The following is a 22,863-nucleotide window of genomic DNA, read 5'->3' as shown; positions in this document are numbered from 1 at the left end:
GCTGCAGACGCGTGGATCCTGGCATTGACCGGATAGCGAGAGCCCAATGGCCACTGCAGTGATGAGCTTGCCAGATGCTTTACAAGCTTTACACGGTGTCGCAGCTTTACAAGCCACCAATCACTAGACTTGTGGCACGCAACACAGCTAGGGCAATTCATGGTGTCCGAGAAAAGAAACCTCGAGATAAACACTGTCGCTCAGCTCACGTCAACACGGACCATGTTGTAACACAGGCAGACAACACTAGCTGCCCACTGGAGTTTCAGCGACGTAGACTGAACGTTACCAATAAGATCGGTCGCTGGGTGCCACGCAACATGGAACAATGCTACGTGGAAAGGGCACGAGAAGTTGAAACTCGTTCGGCTGAGCCGCTGCGATATGTAGCGATTCACATGCTTAAAGTCTTGTAATAAATTACACAGTTGACGCAGACAGCTTAAATCAGTCTGCAAATGATCCTTAGGGCTTGCCTTACTGGCTCAATGCATTTACTATATAAAACCAAAACCATTTCAGGGTCCCTTTAAGAGCATTTTGGCCATTAGAGTATCAAGAAAGGCCATCAGAAAAGCACTTCCAAAAACAAATGAAGGAAGCAGGACACAAGAAAATGCATCAATTTCTATTTACTTACATATTTTACTACAATCGTTCAGAGTTATTGGCAGGGGGAAATATTGTTTAGGCACCATCATCATCGTCAGCCCGATTTATGTCCACTGCCAATGGTCACCAATTTACCCCTTCTTGTGTAAGCACTTGTGTGCTTTTGAAGTTTTTCACATACTATTTACAAGAAATGGTAATTGCACACATTTTTCTTGCCGTTGCGGCTTACAGAAATGTCCACCATAAAATCCTGATGATGAATTTTATTAAAATCAATCAACCCCGCCCAACACTGCCACGATGTGTGGCACCATGCAATGTCAAAATCTGCGTTGGCATGGTAATGTCAGACAGCTCACTCACGAGTTAACATTTTCCAAAGACTTGTACTTGGTACATGACAAAAGATGTCAATGACAAAGTGGCCTTGAGATCGAATGTGTCTGATGAAAATGATTGGCTTGTCTAATTTACAAAAGGCGTACAACGCCGAGGAAGGCTGTGCACCCCAAGCCTGCGGTCGAGACAAGTGGAGCACTCAACAAACACTGCCCGCCCCCCAGTACCTTCTGAACACACTTCCCTTTAAAACTGCTGTCTATGTAATCTTATTACAAGGAAACAGATTCCTGCAACCACAATTACCGCCACCAAATTCTGGCTGGACAAACACTTTTTTTTTTCTTTAGAGGTACTGCCCAGGATGACAGAGATTCCTTGCACAGCACAGACTACAGCACTTACCGGCAGTTTCCGTCACAGTGCTAGCAATGACAGTATCCAGCAAGCTCCGTTCACAAGCCAAATCAAGCGCAACAGCTTCTTTTTTACCACATAATTACATCATCGCATGCAAACAACTTTCTATTGTAGAGCATCACTGCAGGGATGAGAAACAGGGCAGGTCAAAGGGGAAGCTATGCTTTGGCCTAAAAATTCCAAATCACAAGCGAGACAAAAAAATGCGAATAAGATTGCTAAAACTGTATTTTTGCCATGTCGACCTGAATTTATCTCATATGAGAAGTGATGGTAGAGGCTAAGGCAAGAAGGAAAAAAAGAACTTTGGAAGGCACCAAGTGATAATATTCCAGTACCATCACCAGTAAGTCATGATGGTCAATGGCTAATCTAAAACAATGTATGTAACAATGACAAAGAAAAGCTGTTCTTTACATGTGCAGCCATCAGGCACCCCTGGAAGCAAGCAAAAGGCCTGGAATGAACTGCACTTTTGACAATGATGTACGCTGTCGCCAAAATTGAGCTTTGCCCAATGGGCAACGAAACGACGAAAATGACAAACTCTTGCACAAAGAGTGATAGCTCCTCCTCTAACAGCCCTGCACCCCGACAATCCCAATCCTAAGCACAGGCAGTATACACAGTGTAGTACCATCAACCAAAACCAGTCTTTTTGTAAAGGACACGAATCCTAAGAACTTAAAACAACAAAACAAGCAAGTTCGGGGGACTTGTTGAGAGATGCCTGTGGCATTGGAGTCTTTGGGAACAAGCATCACCACAGGAAATGAAGGGAGGTGTGTGAAAAATTTGTCACAAGCAAACGGCGGGCTGGGTGTGGGGGGAAAAAAGCTCTTTCAGAGATTCTCTAATCTTGGGACGGTACAGACTCAACCTCGTGGCCCCGGTGTGGTGACTGAGTGTCCCACTGTTGCGATGGGTGGTCACTGCACAGCGCTCCAGGGAAGACTGGCTGGCTAGGCATCGCACTGAATGGCGGCTTCGAAGGGGGTCCACAGAGAAATGATTGCTGCTGCTGCGGTGATGGTGGCAGAGGCATGGCCTGTGGGTGCGGCGGCGGGAGGTTGTGGGACCCCCTTGGTCCGAGGAAGTTGCTGAAATGTTGCAGCGCCTCCTGGCTGTGAGGCGGCGGTAGGCTTGGAGGCCATGACGACGGCATGGTGTGCCTAGATGGTGGACCCAATGGCTGCAGCAGGAATGGGGGGAGGGGGCAAATGGCGTGGTCAGGAACAAGATGGTATTGACAGAAGAGACAGATGCATGTCGACTTTAGTCCCTTTTTAGTCCCTCTTAAAGGGACTAAAGTCGACGTGCATTATTGAAATGTTGTTCCAGAAACCTTGTAGTGCTTGTTTCGTGCCAAGTAAATACTTAGTTTGAAAGAAAAATCATGTTTTAGTTGTCTGGATACCGTTAGCACAGTTCAAACTGTCTGCATCTGAGAATAGCCTTCCGATGTAGCATTTGCACTGCCCAAGAGCTGACACAGCGAAGCAAGGGGTCTCAGTGGAGCATAGCCTGGTGAAAACAGGACTTGCATCATTCTCAAGGGTAACGTAAAGTCCTTTTTTTGCATGGATCACACTGAAATGCAAAGATTTAATTCAATTCTGCCTTGTAATGCACTGAAATTTTCTCTTCTGTTATAGGTAGTTTGAGCAGTTGTGATTAATTAATTGTGCTGAGGCCGTAAGTTGCATGCCAGCTTAAGTTGTTTATGCACCACCTAAAACCAACCAAAAGCAAGCCCTACTACAGTCATCAGGTGCGTGTTCCAGAATGCCCTACTGGCGGCACAAATCATGTCCTACATTGACCTTCATTTCTCAATTACTAAAGCTGCTGCTGTGTATAATATTGACGTTTTAGATGTTATTAAGCACTGACTTTTCACTCCGACATAAATCGTTGTTTGCCTTTAGTGTCCCTTTAGTGAACATCAGGTAACAGAGAATTCTGGCATGCGCAAGGCTATCAGCGGAATACTGGGTTACCACATGATGGCACCGACATATTGAGAAGCCCAGTCTAGCCACAATTACAAATACTTTTTCTTTGTGCATCTTCAACAAGTGTTCTCACTGAAAGCAGATTTAAAAAGGCACACTGTTTGCAATCACGCCTGTGCCAATAATTTACACCAAGAGCGAAGTAGCACACGCTATGCAACAGCCGATAGTAGCTGCATTTTTCCGTTCTCGCTCTGCGCCACTAGATGGCATCACCACCTTGACCACTAACATTTACATGCTCTTGATAACACACTATTCTGCTGATGCCCTGAAGTTTGTGAACAAATTAAACCCCTTCAATTCCCGACCCAGCTTTCCCATATCTACAATGGAAAATCTATAACGTAGGAAACATGGTATACCATACTTATACCCGAAGTAATGCGAAGGCAGAGTTTAAGAAACTAAAATTATGAAAGCTCACATTACAACAAAATAGATATGGTAATACCAAGTGTGAAGATCTCCCAAATACAACCACCACAGTGCTGCCAGAGCTTCTTGTCCAGGTCACTGTACAGTGGGAGCGACTAAAAAGCCACCAAAACATGCCCGCATTACCAGACCACTTCTTGGTGCTGTCCCTAGGAAATTCCAAGCGAGATGTACCTAGCCTAGTCCCGTGGCTCTACGTGTGTGCGAGACGTTGATCATGCGATTTAACCATGGAAATGCAGGTGGCTTGATTTAATGGACGCACGAATTAAGGTGCATACTTGCTGCTTTCTTTGGCAAGGGCCACTTTTTGACTAAGGGGCAAGCAGTTCGCAAGGAGGGGGAATCAGTTTTGTTTCAGCACAATGAGGTCAATTATGCACTCTGCGAGTGCAAGCATAGCCACACAGTGCATTAGGTTTCATTTTTGTGTTAACGCTGCTGGCGTATCAAGCGCATTAGTTTACGAAGCTGATTCTTTTTGGACGACGAAGTTTTAGACATGATCAGAACAGCTAGCATGCTATATATATTCATATGAGCTGCTCTTTGGGCCTTGTTTTGTAGTTCCAGAAAAGCCAGCTTTTCCCTAAAGGTGCCTTGGAAAAACGTTTAGCTCCAATATTCCGTGATAGTCACCGAATAATCAATATTATTGCTTGTTTTAAACAAATGCTTGTGGCGATTGAGCCACCACGCGAACGAGCGTCACACTGAACCTGGCCTCCCTACTTGGAGCACAGCATGTGTGTAGGCGCAGCGATGCAGATTGCTTATTTTCTCATCAGATCAGTGGAGTTTCCGGTGCCTACCGAACACATCGTGGTGATGGATCTAGGCCATCCTCAACCGGTATATGTCGCATATGCATACTTATGGCTCCCATCGCATGCGTGCGGTATCAAGCAGATATATGAAACACCATTGTGAATAACTTTCTCTGTTGTATACGGACTTATGAACTCTGCCTAGCTGTTCTTTATGAAATATTTTTTTTTCATTGCTGTGCTTTTGACATATCCTATCATCAGTGAAAAGGAGTAGCCAGTGCTATACAGGAGCACCAACATATCCTAAATATCATATAATAAAAAAGTAATTGTTTACGCCCGGAAAATCAATGCTCCTTACCACATAATGCTTCGCTGAACCGACCAATATGTTACGAATGTCTAGAAGGATCCGTTGATGGGCGTCTCGGACTGTCCCTCGAGACAATTGTTTGTTCTAAAGATGCTGTGAAGCTGTTTTCCTGTTACTTATTTTTCATCAACCTGGTCGTGTGAAACGTGTACGTATCGGACCAGAGAACACTTTGCGCCACTGAAGCAACCTGGCGATACTCTTTCCGGCAACTAATTGCAGCCACAGGTAGCAAGCTTCACAGCGTGACATTTAGTTTTTGTCGCATTACACCCCTGTGTAGCGGTGAAACTTGCAAAGCAATTCCTTCATTGTGGAGCGCAAAGAAATCTGTGCTGCGCACGCCGCCTATATTTTGAGTCGTACCCTGCTTGTTTACGCCATGCTTGCACTGCCCCTTATTGGATTCAATGCACTATATATTTACATTATATATACGTGCTACAAGATGACATTCACTATAGTCAGCTTTATGGCACTGCAGCTGTGTTAGGCCACAAAGCATGTACTGTGCATTACAGTATCGACGATTCGCTGTGCAGCGAAGCCCACCAGCAGGGGAAATCATAACTGCCACATACGTTACTTGATGCTTTGTCTTCTTTAATTACAAAAAAGGCTCCCACGCAGTTTCCAGTCACCGTACGAGCAGCGAAACGTCTATTAAATGCGCAAGTGCACAGCAAAGGCTTCTTCAATTCTTCTACCTGCCACACAAACGAATTAGCTGACACCCTCTTCATTAGAGAACAGACCAAGCCACTTCTTGGAATAGTGTCATGGAGAAACTTAATTATGCCAACAGAGATTATTACAAGATACCAATGAATCAGGTGGCCTGAAGCATGATCGCATAGCGAACAAGTGCTGCACAATTGTGACGAGCCACTACGGATGTCTACTTCAAACACCAGCTCAGCTGGTACATTTCAGCAGGTCAAGTAATAAATGCACAGATGATGGATTCCTTAGCGCTGCTGATAGCCTTAACAATCTGTATAAATTCAAGGGAACACGCAACGCACGCTCCCGAGTGCCTCAAGTTTCACCTCACTTGGCGACTTCCCTAGGGAAGCGCCAAGTGAGGTGAAACTGGGTACGCGAAGACACTAGTTTTGCTCGGTGGCACAGGGTAGCCACCATGAAATGTGCTTACACCGCTAATATTGGGCGATGTTTTGGTGGCTTTTTAGTCTCGTGCCTGTACAGTAGCCTCACAGTAAATGGAAACCTCTTAAACGGAATAACAACTGCCCCAAATATGATTGGTTTCGTGCTTTAATTCTGCTTCCTTGTACATCTCTCAATAAACGGAACTCTAGTTAAACGAAACATATTTTGCCGGTCCTTTCGTGTTCCGTTTAATGAGAGTCTACCGATGGATATCTTCGATCCCACAAAGTCATCCTGTAGTTTCCATACGAAACTCCTCAAAAGAAAGTAAAGACTGTAGTCTGTCTTCCTCCAAGTTGTTGATACAACACTAATGAAAACCAACAGATACTGAAGCCAAGGAAGGTATAGGAGACGTTAATTTGACTGTTTTAACTGTATTGTAGTAATTATGATATAAATGCGAAGGAACTAAAAGCGGACGAAAAGACAACTGGCCGCCAGCAGGGAACAAACCAGCAACTTTCGAATAACACGCCCGATGCTCTACCAATTGAGCTACGGCGGCGGTCGTCCTCTCGTCCACTTTATCGGGTATTTATGTACATGCAAACCTGGGAGTGTTAGTGCTCAATTGGTAGAGCATCGGGCGCGTTATCCGAAGGTTGCTGGTTTGGTCCCTGCCAGCGGCAAGTTGTCTTTTCATCGACTTTACTTTCTTCACATTTATATATCATAATTACTACAATACAGTTAAAACAGTAAAATTAACGTCTCCTATACCTTCCTTAGCTTCATTATCAGTTGGTTTTCATTAATGTTGTATCAAACAAAGAAACGAGCCCTTAAAAATTTCCTTCTTTAATTCATTCAAGTTATTGTGTGGATTCATGAACAGATATCGGAATCTTATTAGATGAAGATGTTTGGAAAAGATATTTTCCTCAGATCAAGTACGCTAGTAGACTTGACTGTCACTGATTCACTCACCCACTGGCCATATCGCTGGTGCCCCATCTCCTGTGGCAGCTGCTGCGGTGGCTGCTGCTGTTGCTGCTGCTGCTGCATCCTCATCAGCAGGACCTGCACGTCAGGATGAGGAGGTGTCTGGCCGTTAGCGCCTGGGAACGGGGGTGGCCGAAGGGGCGGTGTAGCCATAAAGGCCGGTGGCGGGCCCATGTGCGGAACAAAGCAGCGGGAGGCTCCCATCTGGAGACCCGCTGTTGCCATGTTCTGCAGTGTCCTCTGCAGCTGTGCCTGGGCAACGCCGGGTGGCGCGATGCCGCCGTGCGGTACTTCAGGACATAGACCAGGATGACCTGCAGAACATAGAAAAGCACTCATATGGCGCTCATGTGACTCCCATAGAGAGGGCACCCAGTGCTGGTGGAATACAAAAGAAAGGCCTCAACATCTTCCAGCCTTTTGTGACTTAGTGACGCACCAAATCCGAATTCATGCACCCAAACTCGACACTCAGTAGAGATAAACCTCGTTTGGACATGAAGTTTGGTCACCTGGCAAGAAGTTGTAGTTAACACTCGGGATGATACTTTGACCCTCATTCTCTCTTTCAGTAAGAGCCCTTATTCTCAAAATTAACAACAATAGAGTTCTCAAATGATAATTTACCAGTGTTAACTGACTTAAAACACTTTTCCAAGTAATCATCGAATGGCTTCATTAAAGGAGCTTATTGTCTCACGAATAGACTGCTGCAAAAATCTGCCAAGTACGAGTGGAGACACATGGATCTGTCGCACGTTTTAAGCGCTTTCTCTCTCACCTTTAGTACCAGTGAGCGCGCTGAAAGCTACGCTGGAGGGGGGTGAGGGGGAGAGATGACAAGGGGGCAAGAAGCCACGTTCGTACGTCAGCGCGCGTCATGACCTTGAGCACGTTCCTTTTTTTTTTCTTCGAACACGTGGCTTACTTTCAGTGTGATGGCGAGCGTGCGTGGAGGCACATAGCAGCATTTCGCGGCAGCTGCGGTAACCATGCAGCTCGCAATGCTCATATTGTCCAATGGCCATGGACTTTGAGCTTATGGCATCATTTGCCGAAAGAAGAGTGAGCGATTTCTAGCCGACTTTGAGCATTAATTGCAAATTCCAGGCTGTGTGTTGTGCTACAATGTTTGTCCCACGTTTTCTCAAAAGCCTTGACTACTGATCGGCAACGTTCTCCGAGCATGCTGAAAAAGTGTCGCAGGGACCCTTTAATACTTTAAAGGGGCCCAACGTGCACGATTGCCAAACTGTCAGAGACCAAAGCAGAGATCGCCTATGGCCAGGAGTCTTACCCTCAGCTGGCGCACCCTGTGGCTGGTGGTGCTGCGCTTGTTGCTGTTGGTGCGGCACCTGTTGCTGGTTGTGTTGCACTTGTTGCTGTTGGTGCTGGTGTTGAGCCTGTTGCTGGTGGTGTGAGGCATGCCGCTGGTCCTCTTGTGCACGATTTCTAGCCTGACGCGGTGGCAGCGCTCCGGCTCGTGGTCTCCGATGTAGCATAGGACCCAGCTGCGACTGATTGAGCCGCTGTGGGTTCAGGTTCTCCCGATTCGGCTGCTGCTCCGCGTTCATCTCCTCTGGGTCGACATTCTGCTGATGCGGCTGCCGTGGCCGGAACTTGAAGTTCCTAGGCCCACCACTGCAAAGGGAAAGCCGGTCAATTCACTGAGCAAGGCACTTCCACCTTCTGAAGAGGAGAGGCTAGTTGGTGGTGCTGGCTTTAGTGGCACAAAACAAAACTACTGTTACAATGTGCCAATAGAGGTTTTTAGCTTGTTCATATACTTTTTAACATTACCGGAACACATGTTTTAGCAAATTTTTAGCTCCCCATTCGTAATACGTATGCACATAAACGTACATGTTTGCACAAATCACTAAATAATAATAATAATAATAACGGTTGTATTTACACCAACACAAAGTTGTTTGAGGGGACGGGAATAAAGGAGACCATCCGCTTGACTACGATCCCACTCACCTACATACAACAGGCAGAGGCGGTGATGGCAACAGAACACGAGATATGGTGAAAGTACACAACACTAATTAAAATGGGGGATACGCAAATTTCAAATACATGGCAGATTGCGGCGGTAGCAAGAAAACGCATGATACAGTAAACATAAACAAGCACAGATCAAAATGATGATGATAACTGCATTTAAGCTATACTTAATTTAGATAAGATTCAATCACCACTGCATAAAAATCGTAATATAGGCTTTTAGTGTATTTGGTATTCCGATATACACAAAGGGGTACGCGGAATACCGGGTTACCAGACAATCGTGTCGCCATCTTGCGACGCTTTTTGTAACCACAATTATTACAAACGTCGCAACGTCAGAGTGTTTTCAAATGGAAAAAGAAGATTTAAAAGGCAGCTCATTCAGAATTATGCCACTGCAAGGAATTTACACCAGCAGGGAGGTAGAATGATCCGTGTTTTCGCAATAACAATTTCGTGCTTGCCTGGTTCATCTCCGCCTCGCCAGATGGCACCACCTATCCAGTTTCTCATGTTTACGGCTACGATAACCTAACTCAAACAATGCAGTCGCAATTTGCACTCACACTTTGACTTATCTCGACCATTTTATAGAGGAGGCCGTGATCGAGATTCAACGGCTGTAGTCTCCATGAACAGGATCTCGCAAGTATCCACAAATAATGTGAATTCGCGAGATAAGGCCGTAAACGTAAAACGGCGAGTAGTTTACGTTCCGTGAAAGCATGTCTATGTTCCATAAAGGCATGCGCATGCACAGATTTCATACGGTATTACGGGAACATACAAACTAAAAACCTCTAACGACAAGGTACTATTGCTGAAGAGTTATGTGAAATGAGAAATGGGGACAAGTTTTCTTTAAATCTTATTGAAGACTTGTGTTCTCTAAGAAGCTAAGTACATTTTCCCGGAGCACTGCTTAACCCATATAATGCCCAAACTCAGAAAAATTGAGGAAACATATTTTTCTTCACAAATCGGGCACTTGTACCCTCAACAAAATGTACCAATTTTTTACTTACTGACAGGTAAGTGCAACACTGTTTTCCAAGCCGTCCTACATGTAGGACACTGGTTATATGGGCTGCTACGTGCTAGTGTGGTAAACCTTGAAGCATTTCACATGCACACCAACGTTGCACATTGCTCACCGAGTTGTTTTCTCGTAGAAGTGAGAACACCTCGTCTATTTGCAATTAAGGGCAACAATATGGTCAGTGTGGTCAAAACGACTGTGCCTGAATGGTGGACAAGAGAGATTTTCGACAGAACGGCTTCCATACGTATTTCTTGAGTTAGGCCAGTGCAATCGACCTCCGAAATGGAAGATGCTCGATGTTTCCATTCTTTTTCTTATACATCTGTACAGTGTTGTTCACAGATGCGTGAAGAAGGTAGGCAAACGGAGAAGAGTACCATTTTTTCCCTTTCATTGACTTTTTTTATCCGTATCGAGCTTACTTTCCCGTACAAGAAGTGAGATGACGTCACTCTCAAAGAAATTCTTGAATGCTTCCGCCGGAGTAAAAAAAATAAAATAAATAAAACTTCCATCGTGTTGGTCACCTGACCACTCGGTCTGGAGTAACTTTGCACTCAAGACTCGCCTTTTCGATCGAGGGCTGGATTTGTGACTTTTTTTGGCTGGCTCACTATCGTCGTCTTCACTGGACGAGGACCACTTGTCCAGGTCCACAATTTCCGCTTGAAGGACACTTCCAGGCAAGCGAGCCATGTCAGTGTCATTTTCACGTCATCACTTTCTACGCCATTCACTACGTCATTCTACGTCATACGTACAGCTGCAATCTTTCACTCGCATCTCCCCCTGACACCTTATTTGCCCACTGTCCTAAACGCAGGACGGCTGGGTTGACCGTGTTCCATTTTATTGCACTCCTATTCTGTATAACTAGAGGTTTACACAACAAGCTCAAAACACATGCCTTTGGTCCTGCTGAGCCCATGCTCCCCGATTGTTGCCTCCAGTTGCGTCTTTGTCCTTGCCCCCGTTGTTCTTGTTACGATTTGGACACTGTTTCATGCGGTGGCCTATCTTCCCGCAGATGCGGCAGCCTCGGTCATTCGGTGGTGACCCCTCCACAAGGTTCCGGGCATCGAAAAAGTATGCCTGGAGAAATAACAGGCCGCCAAATGTAGTACAAGCCTTGCTTGCAGCAGTTGCATCTGCTTAGATGGCAAAGCGACAACTGAAAGACTAAAAGTGAGTACAGTGAAATTACATTAACATGAACTTCTTATTATGTTGTATTTTTTTACGTTAACAAACACCTGGAAGTACAGTAGACTCTCGTTAAACGGAACCTGAAGGAACCAGGAAAATGTGTTCCATTTAACAGGAGTTCTATTCACTGAGAGATGAACAGGGGTGCAGAATCCATGTACGAAACCAATTGTATTAGATGCAGTTGTTCCATTCAAGCAGTAGTTCTGTTTAGTGATAGTCTACTGTACTTGTGCATTTCAAACATGATCAAGAAGCATTTACCACTGTTGGGAGTCAAACCTGCAACCTTGCACTCAGAAGTGCAAAAGCATAGTAGCCAAGTCAAAATAATGGGCAATCAGCTTTTTAGTTAAACAAGGCATTCTTTTGTTAATGACATTAATTTTTTCTGACTGCCCAGTTATTAGGACATCTACCGAAGCCAATTTTACCAACTTGCAGCAGAAAACTTCATTATACAGAAATTTACATTGTTGGAGTGTTATTTTTCGTCCACCTGCAACGAAGGGTCACCAGCAATGTTCCCCATTCTCTCTCAAGCAATTTTTACTGCAGCAAAACCTCGTTAGTTCGAATTTGAAGGGTCTGGAGAAAATCACCGAATCAAGCAAATACTAAATAACTGTTAGTATCAGGAAAACGATAAAGAAATGTCTCTTAGATCAATATACTTTTATCTTCTGCATGAATAGGCAATCCTATCCTTATTTTTAGAGGTGTGCGAATAGTGAAATTTCATCTCGAATCGAATTCAAATCGAATAGTGCCGAATAGTGGCCAAAAATATTGAATATCGAATACCAAAGTTTTTATGGAAAATTGAAAGAAACAACAATGGTAATGTTGTGATTCATCGTCATGAGTGCTAAGGGCCCCAAACCTTCGGGCGCCCATTCACAGCAGCGTTTTAACTGCGTGCCGGAACGATGGACGTTTCTGAACGTGTGGTGCGGCAGTGACACAGCGTGAACAAATTTTCCCATGTGAAGCCAATCAGCGAGGATTTCGCGGGTCAAAGTCGAGACGTAATACGGTGCTTGCGGCACACGCGACCGAACTACGCAAGAAGTCCGTGCTTTCGTTTTGGAAGCGAAGTTGTGAAGGCCTTGACAGTTTTCTCGTGTGTGTCTTTTTAACTGCAGAAATGACGATCTCCTATGAGATAAACATGCGCTCGCCTTCGAACCAGGATATCACTGAAAGTTTTAACGAAAGGCTGACTGTAACGATGTTAGCATTAGTTCTGGCCACACCACCTTCACCAAGTTGCATTATTGACCTTTGTCGTGCTTTAGATATTCGTCCTGTCGAATTATACGAAACTTCGAATACTAGCTAACTGAAAGTCGAATATTCGCACACCCCTACTTATTTTGCATTAGAGCAGTGTAAAAGCCACATTTCTTGTCATCCCGCAACTTCCTCCACAATGCGACTACGGCACAAGACCTAGTGACTAAATAGTCCAAAATGTGCTCTGTACCCGTCCTTTCTCCCATAATGCCACCACTAATACCACCACACGCACACGCAATACTGTGGGCGACATGGCCAGCAACATATCGTTCGTCCATCATTATGTAGCAGGCAAGTTATACACCAGCGTGCGGACCGTGACTGAAACACCTTCGATCTTCAACAAATTCTGCCATGTTAGAGTTTTGTGACATTGCAAGCAACATGCACATAGAGTCATAACGAAGCTTCTGCAGAAGAAACCGTGGTTGCTAATGGCGCAATCACAGGCAGCGTCCACACAGTTCTCAAGGTACCCGCGCAGCGTACACGCACACAGTCGAAACGAAACTACTGAGCGCCGTGCTGCATCTGCTGCGGACAAAACTGTGACTGCCAACGATGCAATCGGAGCATCTACTCAGTTCTGAAGGCGCGTGCAGCCTATACACACCAAATCAATAGAGAACTGCTGCTTTCTACAACCACTGCAGAAGAAAACTAACTTGCATCAGCATGCAGCAAGCTAGGTTTCTAGCTTGCATCAGCGAGTTAACTTAAGTACTACCAAATAGGTCCAAATTAATTAGGTTTGTACTATAGGCTTATGGAAATGTTTAACGGGACTTGCATGTATGCAATGCACAGGTATTACGTTAAATCGAAACTGTGGCACAAAGTTACTTCACTAAGCTGAGAAAAAAAGAAAGACATACAGTTTCCAATGGGGCTAGGACTGGGAAATGAAAACATCGTTGATGACAGCATGGATTTAATTTCATCATAGTTTGTCAACCTACGTTTGACTAGGTTGTCGTAAAAACGAACTTATGCCTGGAGCCACACTCTCACCTCGATAAGGCCATGCTAAAGCTTTCCAGCAGCATCAAGTTCCGCAACACTTACAAGGAACGTGGCATAAGGGGCAGGCGGCCTGCGAACGGGCGTTCCGAAGTGCGACCTTCCTTTGATCAAGGTCTTCATGATGTATGTGCTCACTGCAAACAAGATGCACGAGAAATAAGAAGCCAACCACTGAGGGAAACAGATGCCAATTTTAAGCAGGAAGGCATCCACACAGGGGCCCTGCAACACTTTTTCAGCACGGTCAGTAGTCGAGGCTCCTGAGAACACGCGAGCGAAACATTATAGCGCAGCATGCGGTTGGAATTTACAATTAATTCTCAGTCAGCTAGAGATCATTCCCTCTTCTTTCTACAAATAAAGCCATATACCCAAATAAACGTGCCATATGCCCAATTTCACGGCCATTGGCTGATTTGTGCATCGTGGGCTGCATAGTTACTGTGGCCGCCGCGGCAGGCCACCACGTGCCCGCGCGCGATCACATATAAAGTAATCCGCGCGTACAAAGGAAAAAGAAAGGCAAAGTGCTCAAGGTTATGACGTGCGCGTGACATAACTTCTTTTTCTCCATGCCATCCCTCCCTGCTTAGCTTCCAGCCATTCATCGGGACGAGAGAAAAAAGAAAGCAATTACAGTGTGGAACATATCCGCTCGTACTTGACGGATTCATGAGGCAATAAACTTCTTTAGTGAAGCCATTCGATGGTCACTTGGAAAAGTTTTGCAGGGCCCCATTAAGGGATCTGCACAGACATGCAACTACAACCAGCAGTTTGTCTTGCATTAAAATACCACAGCATTGCTATACATAAGCCGTAGTGGGCTTATAGAGCCGCAATGGAACTTTTAGAACTTTATTTTTCCTCGTTTTTGTGCTTTTCCTTGCATTCATAAACAAAGCATCTGATGTATCACAGTAAACTTAGTGTGATGTAGCACTTGAACGAATACATCTAGAAGTTCAGAGCAAATTAAGCAAGTTTTAAGCACTGGCGTTGCTGTGGTAGAATACTTGACTGCCACACAGAATGCCCGGTTCGATTATCGCTCGCACTAGGATTGTTATTCCTTGCGCCACTGGGATTTCTCGCTCACAGACAGTGCCACTGACGTGAACACCACATTTTCTGTCGCGCGGCCTCTTTATTATCGCATTATAAGATGCAAAACATGACATGCAGGTCAAGCAGACATTCTTTAGGAAATGTCGAAGCAACTCGAACTTCCACATTATTGGAACACTTACTGCTCTTCGTCACTCCACTGCCAAGGTTATGATCCAGGTCAAAAGGATCTGCAAACAGAACCAGTGACGGGGTTTCAATAAGCAGCCATGCGATGTAACTACCATACTCACTCTAACCTAGCGCGCACATTTTTTTCCAATAGAATGGTTCTGCAAATTGTCTGCGCATTATTATGCGCAGACAATTGTCTGCGCATATTATGCGCAGACAACCAGAACTGTATTCACAGCTCTGGAATTATCAAAACGGGCAAATGCACTGTAATCGCCTTTACAAAATGCCAACAGAGCACAGTTTGTTGTGGGTTTGCGGAGGTCGATTTCATGCCCACCTGTAACTCGGTTGCGCTTATATCTGTTCGAAATGAAGTGTAAATGGCGATGCGACACTGTCATCATGAAAGTTCGTGTCAGAGGAAAGTTATTTTGCAGACTGAAGATAGCTGCAAGGTAGTTGCGCACGTCTATTTCGTATTACACTCAAACCTCATTATAACAGTCACATCTGCCACGAAAATAACTTTGTTATATCCGAAAATTCGTTATAAACGTTTATTAGTAACACTGTGTCTCTGACGAGACTATTCTTCATTTACTTCGTTATAACCGATAATTCGTTATATTCGTGTCCATTATATCGATGTTTAAGTGTATTCTGGATTATGCGCGCCCCCAATTTGAAACTCCAAAATATGAAAAAAAAGGTTTGCAAATCACGCAACATAAGTTGCCGGAGTCGCAAATATCCACATTATAACCAAAACAACATTTTTCAAAGGCTTCACATGCACACAACTTGTTGAGCAAGCAGCTGTGTGTGTCGGAGAATCGAGGCATGCAATGCCTGGCGCTTAAAACCGTTTAAATTTCCAAATGTTGAAAGGTTAACATCCAAAGACCCGCGTTGCCAACAAAGTGAACGCAGGAAGAAAAAAGACTAACAAAAGAAAGCACCATTGCGGAAAGTCGCCGACTACGTTTCAGACCTTCTCGATTATGCACATTACACAGAAACTATGTCGAATGACGACCGAAATTCCGTGTGCTGAATGGTACCCCATTCGATTTCACAGCCACGGCAAGAGCCCGCCATGCTTACAAGTCCGTGTACTGGCAGCAAAGGCGAAAGTTTGCATTTGTGGACGAGGTCACGAGCACGGTATCTGTTGCACTCTACAGCAACGCAAACATTTATATTTTCCTGACAGGAAACTAAAAGTGCAGTCGATGAGGTCATGGACACACATGGGGAACGTGCGCGGCTGACAAGTGGTCGGTGCCACACCGGCGCCGGTGCAAAGGCTTCTCTGTTGCCTAGGCCCTCCTTCCTTAATCCGTGCACCTGCGAAGCGCTACTGCGTAGCTTTTCCTTTTTTCTTTCTCCTCCCTGCGCTCTACATCCCCTCTTCCTTCGCAACGACATCGTCACTCTTCCCCCAGCAGCGCATCTCCTTTGAGAAGCGCGCTCTCTACCGCTTTTGTTAGCAAGATTTTTTGGCAACCGCATTATAACCGGTCTTTCATCTTGGGTAACTGCACAATACCCATGTATGCGTATGTGTACAGTCGAACCCATGTATAACGAACTCGAAAGTGCCCCGAAAAAAGTGGTTGTTATATCAGTAGTTCGTTGTCTATGGACTTGCCCTTCACAACGTGCACATATTAGCAACCAAGCAGTTTTTTTTTTCCCGTGCATATTTATTACGAAGTGACCTCTCCGGTGACAAGTTAAGCCTCTCCGCGCCGTTAATCAACGCCCGCTGCGCGCTCACGAGTGAATTAAACCGCCTTTGCAATGAACTGACACCATCTCACTGAAGCGCCGTACCGCCACGTGGAGCCGATCATCTCTGGCTAGTTGCGTGCAGCGCATTGCCTACTCAGCTCGCATCATCACTGCCGGGCCGCTTGCTGTACCGCACGCGTGCATTTGCCATGGCTGTGTTCGTGCTTGGTCCACTCCAGACTGTGGACAGGTGCGGCAAGTAACCAGTTGGTTCAACACAGCAAAGACAAGCTTTCTTCAAGCGACGTGCACTCTACGATGCCCTGGCAGTCCTGCATGACGAGGCGCGGCACGCTTGGTTTTATCTCCTAATAACATGTGCAGTATGCTCTCTGTTAGTGCATCGACATTTCTCGGTGCCCATGCTGCTCAACTAGGCTCCAGCGAGCTGCTTTCTTTTCTACAAAGCGATGCGCACTTCCAAGTGGTCTAACACGACGTGGCAGCAGCGAACTTGCGAACAACAGCATGGCACGGTTCTACCGCGGTCTATGTGGTATGCCACAGGTGCAGCCGAGCAGATAGCTTCTGAAGATTGTGATAAGGCCGTCAGTGATAAGTCACAATGGCTCATTCATCGCAAGCCGCCACCTCGCCTTAGCTCTTTTCTGATGCTTATCCGTGAAGGCATCATCGCAATCGTGCCAAGTCGGAACCATTGAACGACCGGCATTTGCAGTTACCAAAAAGACTGAAGACTTTTTGCGGCATATTGTGACGTCGACAGGTTCAGGGACGCAGGTTATCGCTTCTTGTGTTTTAAGGCATTGTTTGGTTCATCACAGGCGGTCATAGCGGTAGAGAACGGCGTCAAAAAAGGTTTCCGTGTGAAAGCATGACCGCAAGGCTTCATGCTGCCCTCCTATTCCTTTTTTCCTCATCGACATTCTGCCCCTGTAAAAATGACTGAAAAGTAAGCGACCTCTCTCGCAGCATCAGAAATCTGCGTACGGTGCCCACCGATCTAGGATATATCTTCGTCGCAATTAAACTGGAGCAAGGCACACACGACTACGCGTGCCTCTCATGCCTTAGAAGGCCTCTCTCTCTTTTTTTTTTTTCTTCGTATGCGCCATATTTTTACCACACCCATGATTGAAGCGTTCGATGTAGAAGTAGAAGGCCTTGGAAAAATGTTCGCTATATGTGGGCGTAGTTTCAGTGGTTAGCATAGGAAAATCGTTAGTGCATCGAAATATGGTCATTTTAGCAGATAGATCTTTATATATGGGATCGTTATAAGTGGGTTTCGGCTGTACCTGGCATCCTAGGGGAGGGTAAACAGGACTCAGAAAAAACCGCATTATAGTCGGTCCTGCACTATAAAGCAGTCACGTTGTAAATGCTCTGAGCTGTACAGTACTTTACCATCAGCCTAAGCTGATGCAGCATTTTCTTGTTGTGTCCCCGAGTGAAAGCCTACCTTCAATGGCAATGAACTTGGACGTCCACATCTTCTGGAGTCTGGTCAGAGGAGCCTTCTGTCGGATGCTCACAACATGCTCTTGGAAGTTGAACTCTTCTGTGTAGAAACGGAGGAGGCCGAGCCACAGCTCTCCGACAGTCTCGTTGTTGAGACCGAACTCACTCCACACAGATTGCTGCAAGGGAAAAAAAAAAAAGATATTTGGCGAGTCGATCGACTGACCGGACATTTGGCTCCATCAGTTTATAGGGCCCAGCAAATAAACTAGCCACCGATTGCTGCCTCTCTGAGGATACTTCCTTGTTCAGCTATACTCGAGCATGTAAGTTGGACAATAAAAATCTAAGTTGTCTGACTAAACGAACTAAATTGCAAAAGGCGCTAGCAAGCAAGCAAGCAAGCAAGCAAGCAAGCAAGCAAGCAAGCAAGCAAAAACTTAGAGGGGCTCACAAGAATTTCAAAATGGGATCCACATATCTTTCATTCTTTAGTTCTTTTTTCAGTTCTTTTTAGCTTTGCTGGCATCTGGTCACAGCGAACCCTGCAAATCTGGTACCTGATGAGATTTGCAATAGTATGCATGGGAGAGTACCGTCAGACTGGGCACAGCACAACACAACTGCATACCTGCCAAGTTTGGAGAAACGGAATCCGGGAGATGTACTCAACAAGGGGGGGGGGGTATAAAATATGCCGACCACGGGGGGGGGGGGGGGAGGTACTGCGATAGCAATTATATGGACACTGTCAGCAGGATTTTACGGTCGCCGCTGATTTGTACAGAGCCCAAACCGATAACATCGCTTACGCATCGTCTCTTTCATGTGCGAGTAAAAGCGCGCTAGCGCTAGAGACGAACGAGGTTGAAGCAGAGATGAAACGACCCGGCCGTCCCCGTCGCGCGATGGGCGCATGTAATAACATCGCTCCGCGTGCGAGGCCTGTCGTCGCTTGCTTACCAGTTATTTCGTCGGGCAAGAGTGAGCGAGCGAACAGTTAAGCGTATCAAGGCTGAAGCTCTGCGGGCCCCACTTGCCTCCCCGAAGTGCAAGAAATTGAATTCCTCGAGCCAAACTGAGAAGAGCATCACCGGCAAGACGCAGCTGCAGCGCTATGACACGTTTGCGCTGGCAGCACAGCGGCGCGAAGTGCACAGCTACTTCATGCGCAATGAAACTGAGTTGAACCTTTCTACCATCGTTAAAAAAAAAAGAAGAATCCTTTCTACTACGTGGCCAGACAACTTTGCTCATGTGGCCAGACAAAGCACTGGACGCGCGGAGCAAAACTGGATTTCCGGGAGATTTTTCTATGACCCGTACAACCGGGAGAAACGTTCAAAATCCGGAAGTCTCCCGGGTAATCCGGGAGACTTGGCAGGTATGCAACTGACCGACACAATTGGAGCATACAACATTTGAATGAGCATGAATGTTGCACAGTGGGCACCGCCTCACATGCATGCAGGAGAAAATAAAACTACAAGCAGACCACCGTCGAATGCAACCAGACGAACTATGATGAAACGTCTTTTCTTTTTGACATCAAATATTTCTCAAACTCTACTTGTGATTGAGAAGTCAAACAGCCCATGATAACATCTGAATTTTCAGATACCTGAATTTTCAAACATGAATTCATACCAACTCGGCTAGCTATCAGTTTTACTGCAGCCCATGAAAAGCCTGATTTCTGTATGGCCAATTACAACACAACGAGAAAGAGAGAAGGCGATTTTGCCCGTTCCCGACACGACATTGCAAACTTTCTGCAGCATGTAGAGCAACAATAACACGGTCAGCTAACACGTTCCCAAGAGCCTTGTTTACAGAACAACAACCAAACTGCTTCAAGACACCTTCAAATTTAATTTCCTTTCTTTCCTTTCCAGGGACGCCAGCACTTACCAGGTGATCAACGTCGTCATAAAACCATGCATTCCAGCCTTCCACCATGACCTCTGGCTTTTGCTCCCCTTCTGGGTACAGCTGCAAGGCACAAGAGCACGCCACTGCAAAATTACGGAGGTCAGCACTGCATTTCTTATGGCAGCTTTGCACTAGTGGTGCCAAGCCTGAAGGAAGAGCAGAGCTGGGTGGCCTTCCTGGTTTCTTTTTTTTCTTCTCTTTTCTCTTTCTCTCTGTTTCTTGTATCTGTTTTTTGTACCTGTTGCTTTCTATTTCTTTTTTTCTCTATCTATTTCTTTCTCTTTCTCATTCTTTGTATCTTATTTATCTTCCCTTTCTCTCTTTCAGTCTTGCTCTCAGTTTTTTTTTCTATCTCTTTCTTGTGTCAGTTTCTCTTCCTTTCTCTCTCTTTCTATATCTTTCTGTGTCTATCTTTTTATGTCTTTATTCCTTTTATTTCTCACTATTTTTCTTTCTATTTCTTTCTCTCTCTCTCTCTCTTTCAAGTGTCACGTGCTTCACTTCACGAGCAGAGTTTACGTTTAACGCTCGCACCTGCTGTACTCAGTAGTGGGGCTTGCCCAATTCCTGTGGCACATACCCACCTGTGGTCTTCTGCGGACACCAAAGTTCTTACGGCCGGATCATTCCATGCCAAATCATCCAGCATTTTTCCAACCATCACAAATATGGCTGAAAAAATTTCCATGTTTTTCTTGAAGTTCGAAACTCGTTCTGCTCGTTTATTTCTGCTGCGAAAAATTTTCCCGCCTATTTGTGGGAGTCTGTAGTTTTGCGTCGACTGAGCTAAAGGGCATCAAACAACAATTTTTTTAAAGGGGTCATGAAGCACCCCTTGGGCTTGTTGAAAAAACACATCCTGCGGAAAGCTGACACGGCTATGAACTGCTCTGCCAAATACTACAGTCGTGCGCGCCGCGTAAAGGCCACAAGCGGAGCGCGAAGTTGCCGTTTCCCCAGGCGCCCTCTTTTCAAACAGAGGCCGGTTCTCACTCTCGTCGGTGGGCGGGGCGTCTGGCAGTTTACGTCACGGATCTGGCAGTTTACGTCGCAAGAGACATAGCATGCTTATTGGCCGATAGCCGATGTAAATCGAGAGCGGCGTTCGGATCAGATGCGCTTCTTGCCGCGGGGTGCCGCCACTTGCCGGCGCCGCACTCCTCAGTACACGGTAGCCGCACTCGCGCGAGCGAATCACAGCGGGAGAGCGATCGCGTTTCATGACGCGCGCTGACGTAACTTCTTTCCCCCATGCCATCCCTCCCTGTCTAGCTTCCAGTGCGCTTGTCAGCACGAGAAAAGAGAGAAAGCGCTCGGAGCGTGCGCCAAACCCCCGTAACTCCGCTGATTCTTGACGGATTCGAGAAATTTTTGCGGCAATCGATTCGGGAGGCAGTAAACTCCGATACTGAGGTCATTACATCATTACTTGGAAAAGTGGTTCATGACCCCTTTAAAAGGATGTTTATGGTATGCACTCAATAATATGTTATTTCCGGCAAGCTAAGGAACTGATGTAACTGTAAAAATAATGACTTATTTACGTATATCGATTCGAGAGCTTTTCACACGTGCAAAATTGAATAAAGTTGCAAAGTTTGATATTTTTTTTCAGGAACAAGGCAATCTCAAAGGGTAGAAATGAATTATATACTTGTGGCCTGCTCGACATACTACAAAAGAAAAATAATTTAGGTGCTGAAGGTGTAGCAGATCGCCTGAAAAAAAAATTGCGAATTTCACTTTTTTTTTTTTAGAAAAGCTCTGTATTCAGTGTCAAAAAACTTGCCTTGGTGGTCAGACTAAAAATATGCACGATACTTCATTTGAAAGCTCTATGTATTAGCTGAACATAGGAAAAGTTACAAAAGGGTATTATTTTTTTAACTTGAGAAATATATTTTTGAAATTTTGTATCTCCACCAGCTTTTCGCTGACGTAACTCAAGCAGCATGAAGCATTCGCAACGACAATCTTCAGCCCATGCCCACTGACATGGGATGCAGACGTCAAACATGGTGCTGTCTTAAAGCAACCCCATTTCCTTTTCCATTGATTTTCAAGTGCATCAGAGGCATATATGGGTTATACAGCTTCGCTGTTAAAAAGGTAACTTCTGCGAATACAGCCTAGACCACTCATAATGATGCCCGCCGGACTTGCAACTATCTGCACTATAACTGCAACAACCATGTGCTGAACACTAAGCAGCCATGCACTTCAGAGAATTGCAGTGTGCAACCCAGATGTTCGAATGCATTTAAATGAGCAAACACTGAAAGGTTTTCCGACGAATCGCAATGGCAAAAAGTTATTGTGGAGAAAAAAGAAGCTTCATCGAGAAATATCAATGACGAATATTTTCAGGCCTTCTCGATCCCAAAGCCACGATCAGGATCAAACTTCTCGGCTGCAACTAGCTCTTGTCTGCAACTTGTGCAAACAGCCCAATCACGATCAAGGAACTATCACAATCACGACCGACAGAGATAGAAATTGCACTTAGCTGCAGCTGTCTTCCAATGTAATGACGCACTCTATAAATTTTTGCCACTGCACAAAGCGAAAAGACAATTACATCAACAAAAGCATAGGAAAAGTTAACTGTTTCATTAAAACTAACATGTAGAAAAGATACAAATGTAAAATAGACGAAAAAACAAGCTAATTAAGCAAACCAGAGGAAGAGTTATATGCTTCCTGAATTGAAATGTGGAAAGAGCAATGCAAAGAAATGAAGACAGGCAAAAGACCATCGTGTGTTATTTTCTTAAATGAAACTTTTTTTATCCATTCTGA

General features: G+C 45.2%; 1 protein-coding gene across 1 annotated transcript in view; it reads right to left on the bottom strand.

Annotated features, from left to right (window-relative positions):
* Positions 1 to 617: 617 nt before the first annotated feature.
* LOC119404831 (terminal uridylyltransferase 7) overlaps positions 618 to 22,863 on the bottom strand; it is a 45,362-nt gene continuing 23,116 nt past the window's right edge. The window contains exons 21-28 of the mRNA XM_037671505.2: positions 20,044 to 20,124; positions 18,134 to 18,311; positions 14,922 to 14,969; positions 13,714 to 13,805; positions 11,051 to 11,235; positions 8,386 to 8,729; positions 7,074 to 7,402; positions 618 to 2,566 (exon numbers count right to left, since the gene is read on the bottom strand). Coding sequence (XP_037527433.1) covers positions 2,228 to 2,566; positions 7,074 to 7,402; positions 8,386 to 8,729; positions 11,051 to 11,235; positions 13,714 to 13,805; positions 14,922 to 14,969; positions 18,134 to 18,311; positions 20,044 to 20,124 — 1,596 coding nt within the window. The 3' untranslated portion in view covers positions 618 to 2,227. The remainder of the gene's footprint in view (positions 2,567 to 7,073; positions 7,403 to 8,385; positions 8,730 to 11,050; positions 11,236 to 13,713; positions 13,806 to 14,921; positions 14,970 to 18,133; positions 18,312 to 20,043; positions 20,125 to 22,863) is intronic.

The sequence above is a fragment of the Rhipicephalus sanguineus genome, chromosome 9 (genome assembly GCF_013339695.2).
Source record: "Rhipicephalus sanguineus isolate Rsan-2018 chromosome 9, BIME_Rsan_1.4, whole genome shotgun sequence".
NCBI classification, from domain to species: domain Eukaryota; kingdom Metazoa; phylum Arthropoda; class Arachnida; order Ixodida; family Ixodidae; genus Rhipicephalus; species Rhipicephalus sanguineus.
Note: the sequence above shows the minus strand (reverse complement) of the source record. Positions and strands in the feature narration are given on the sequence as shown.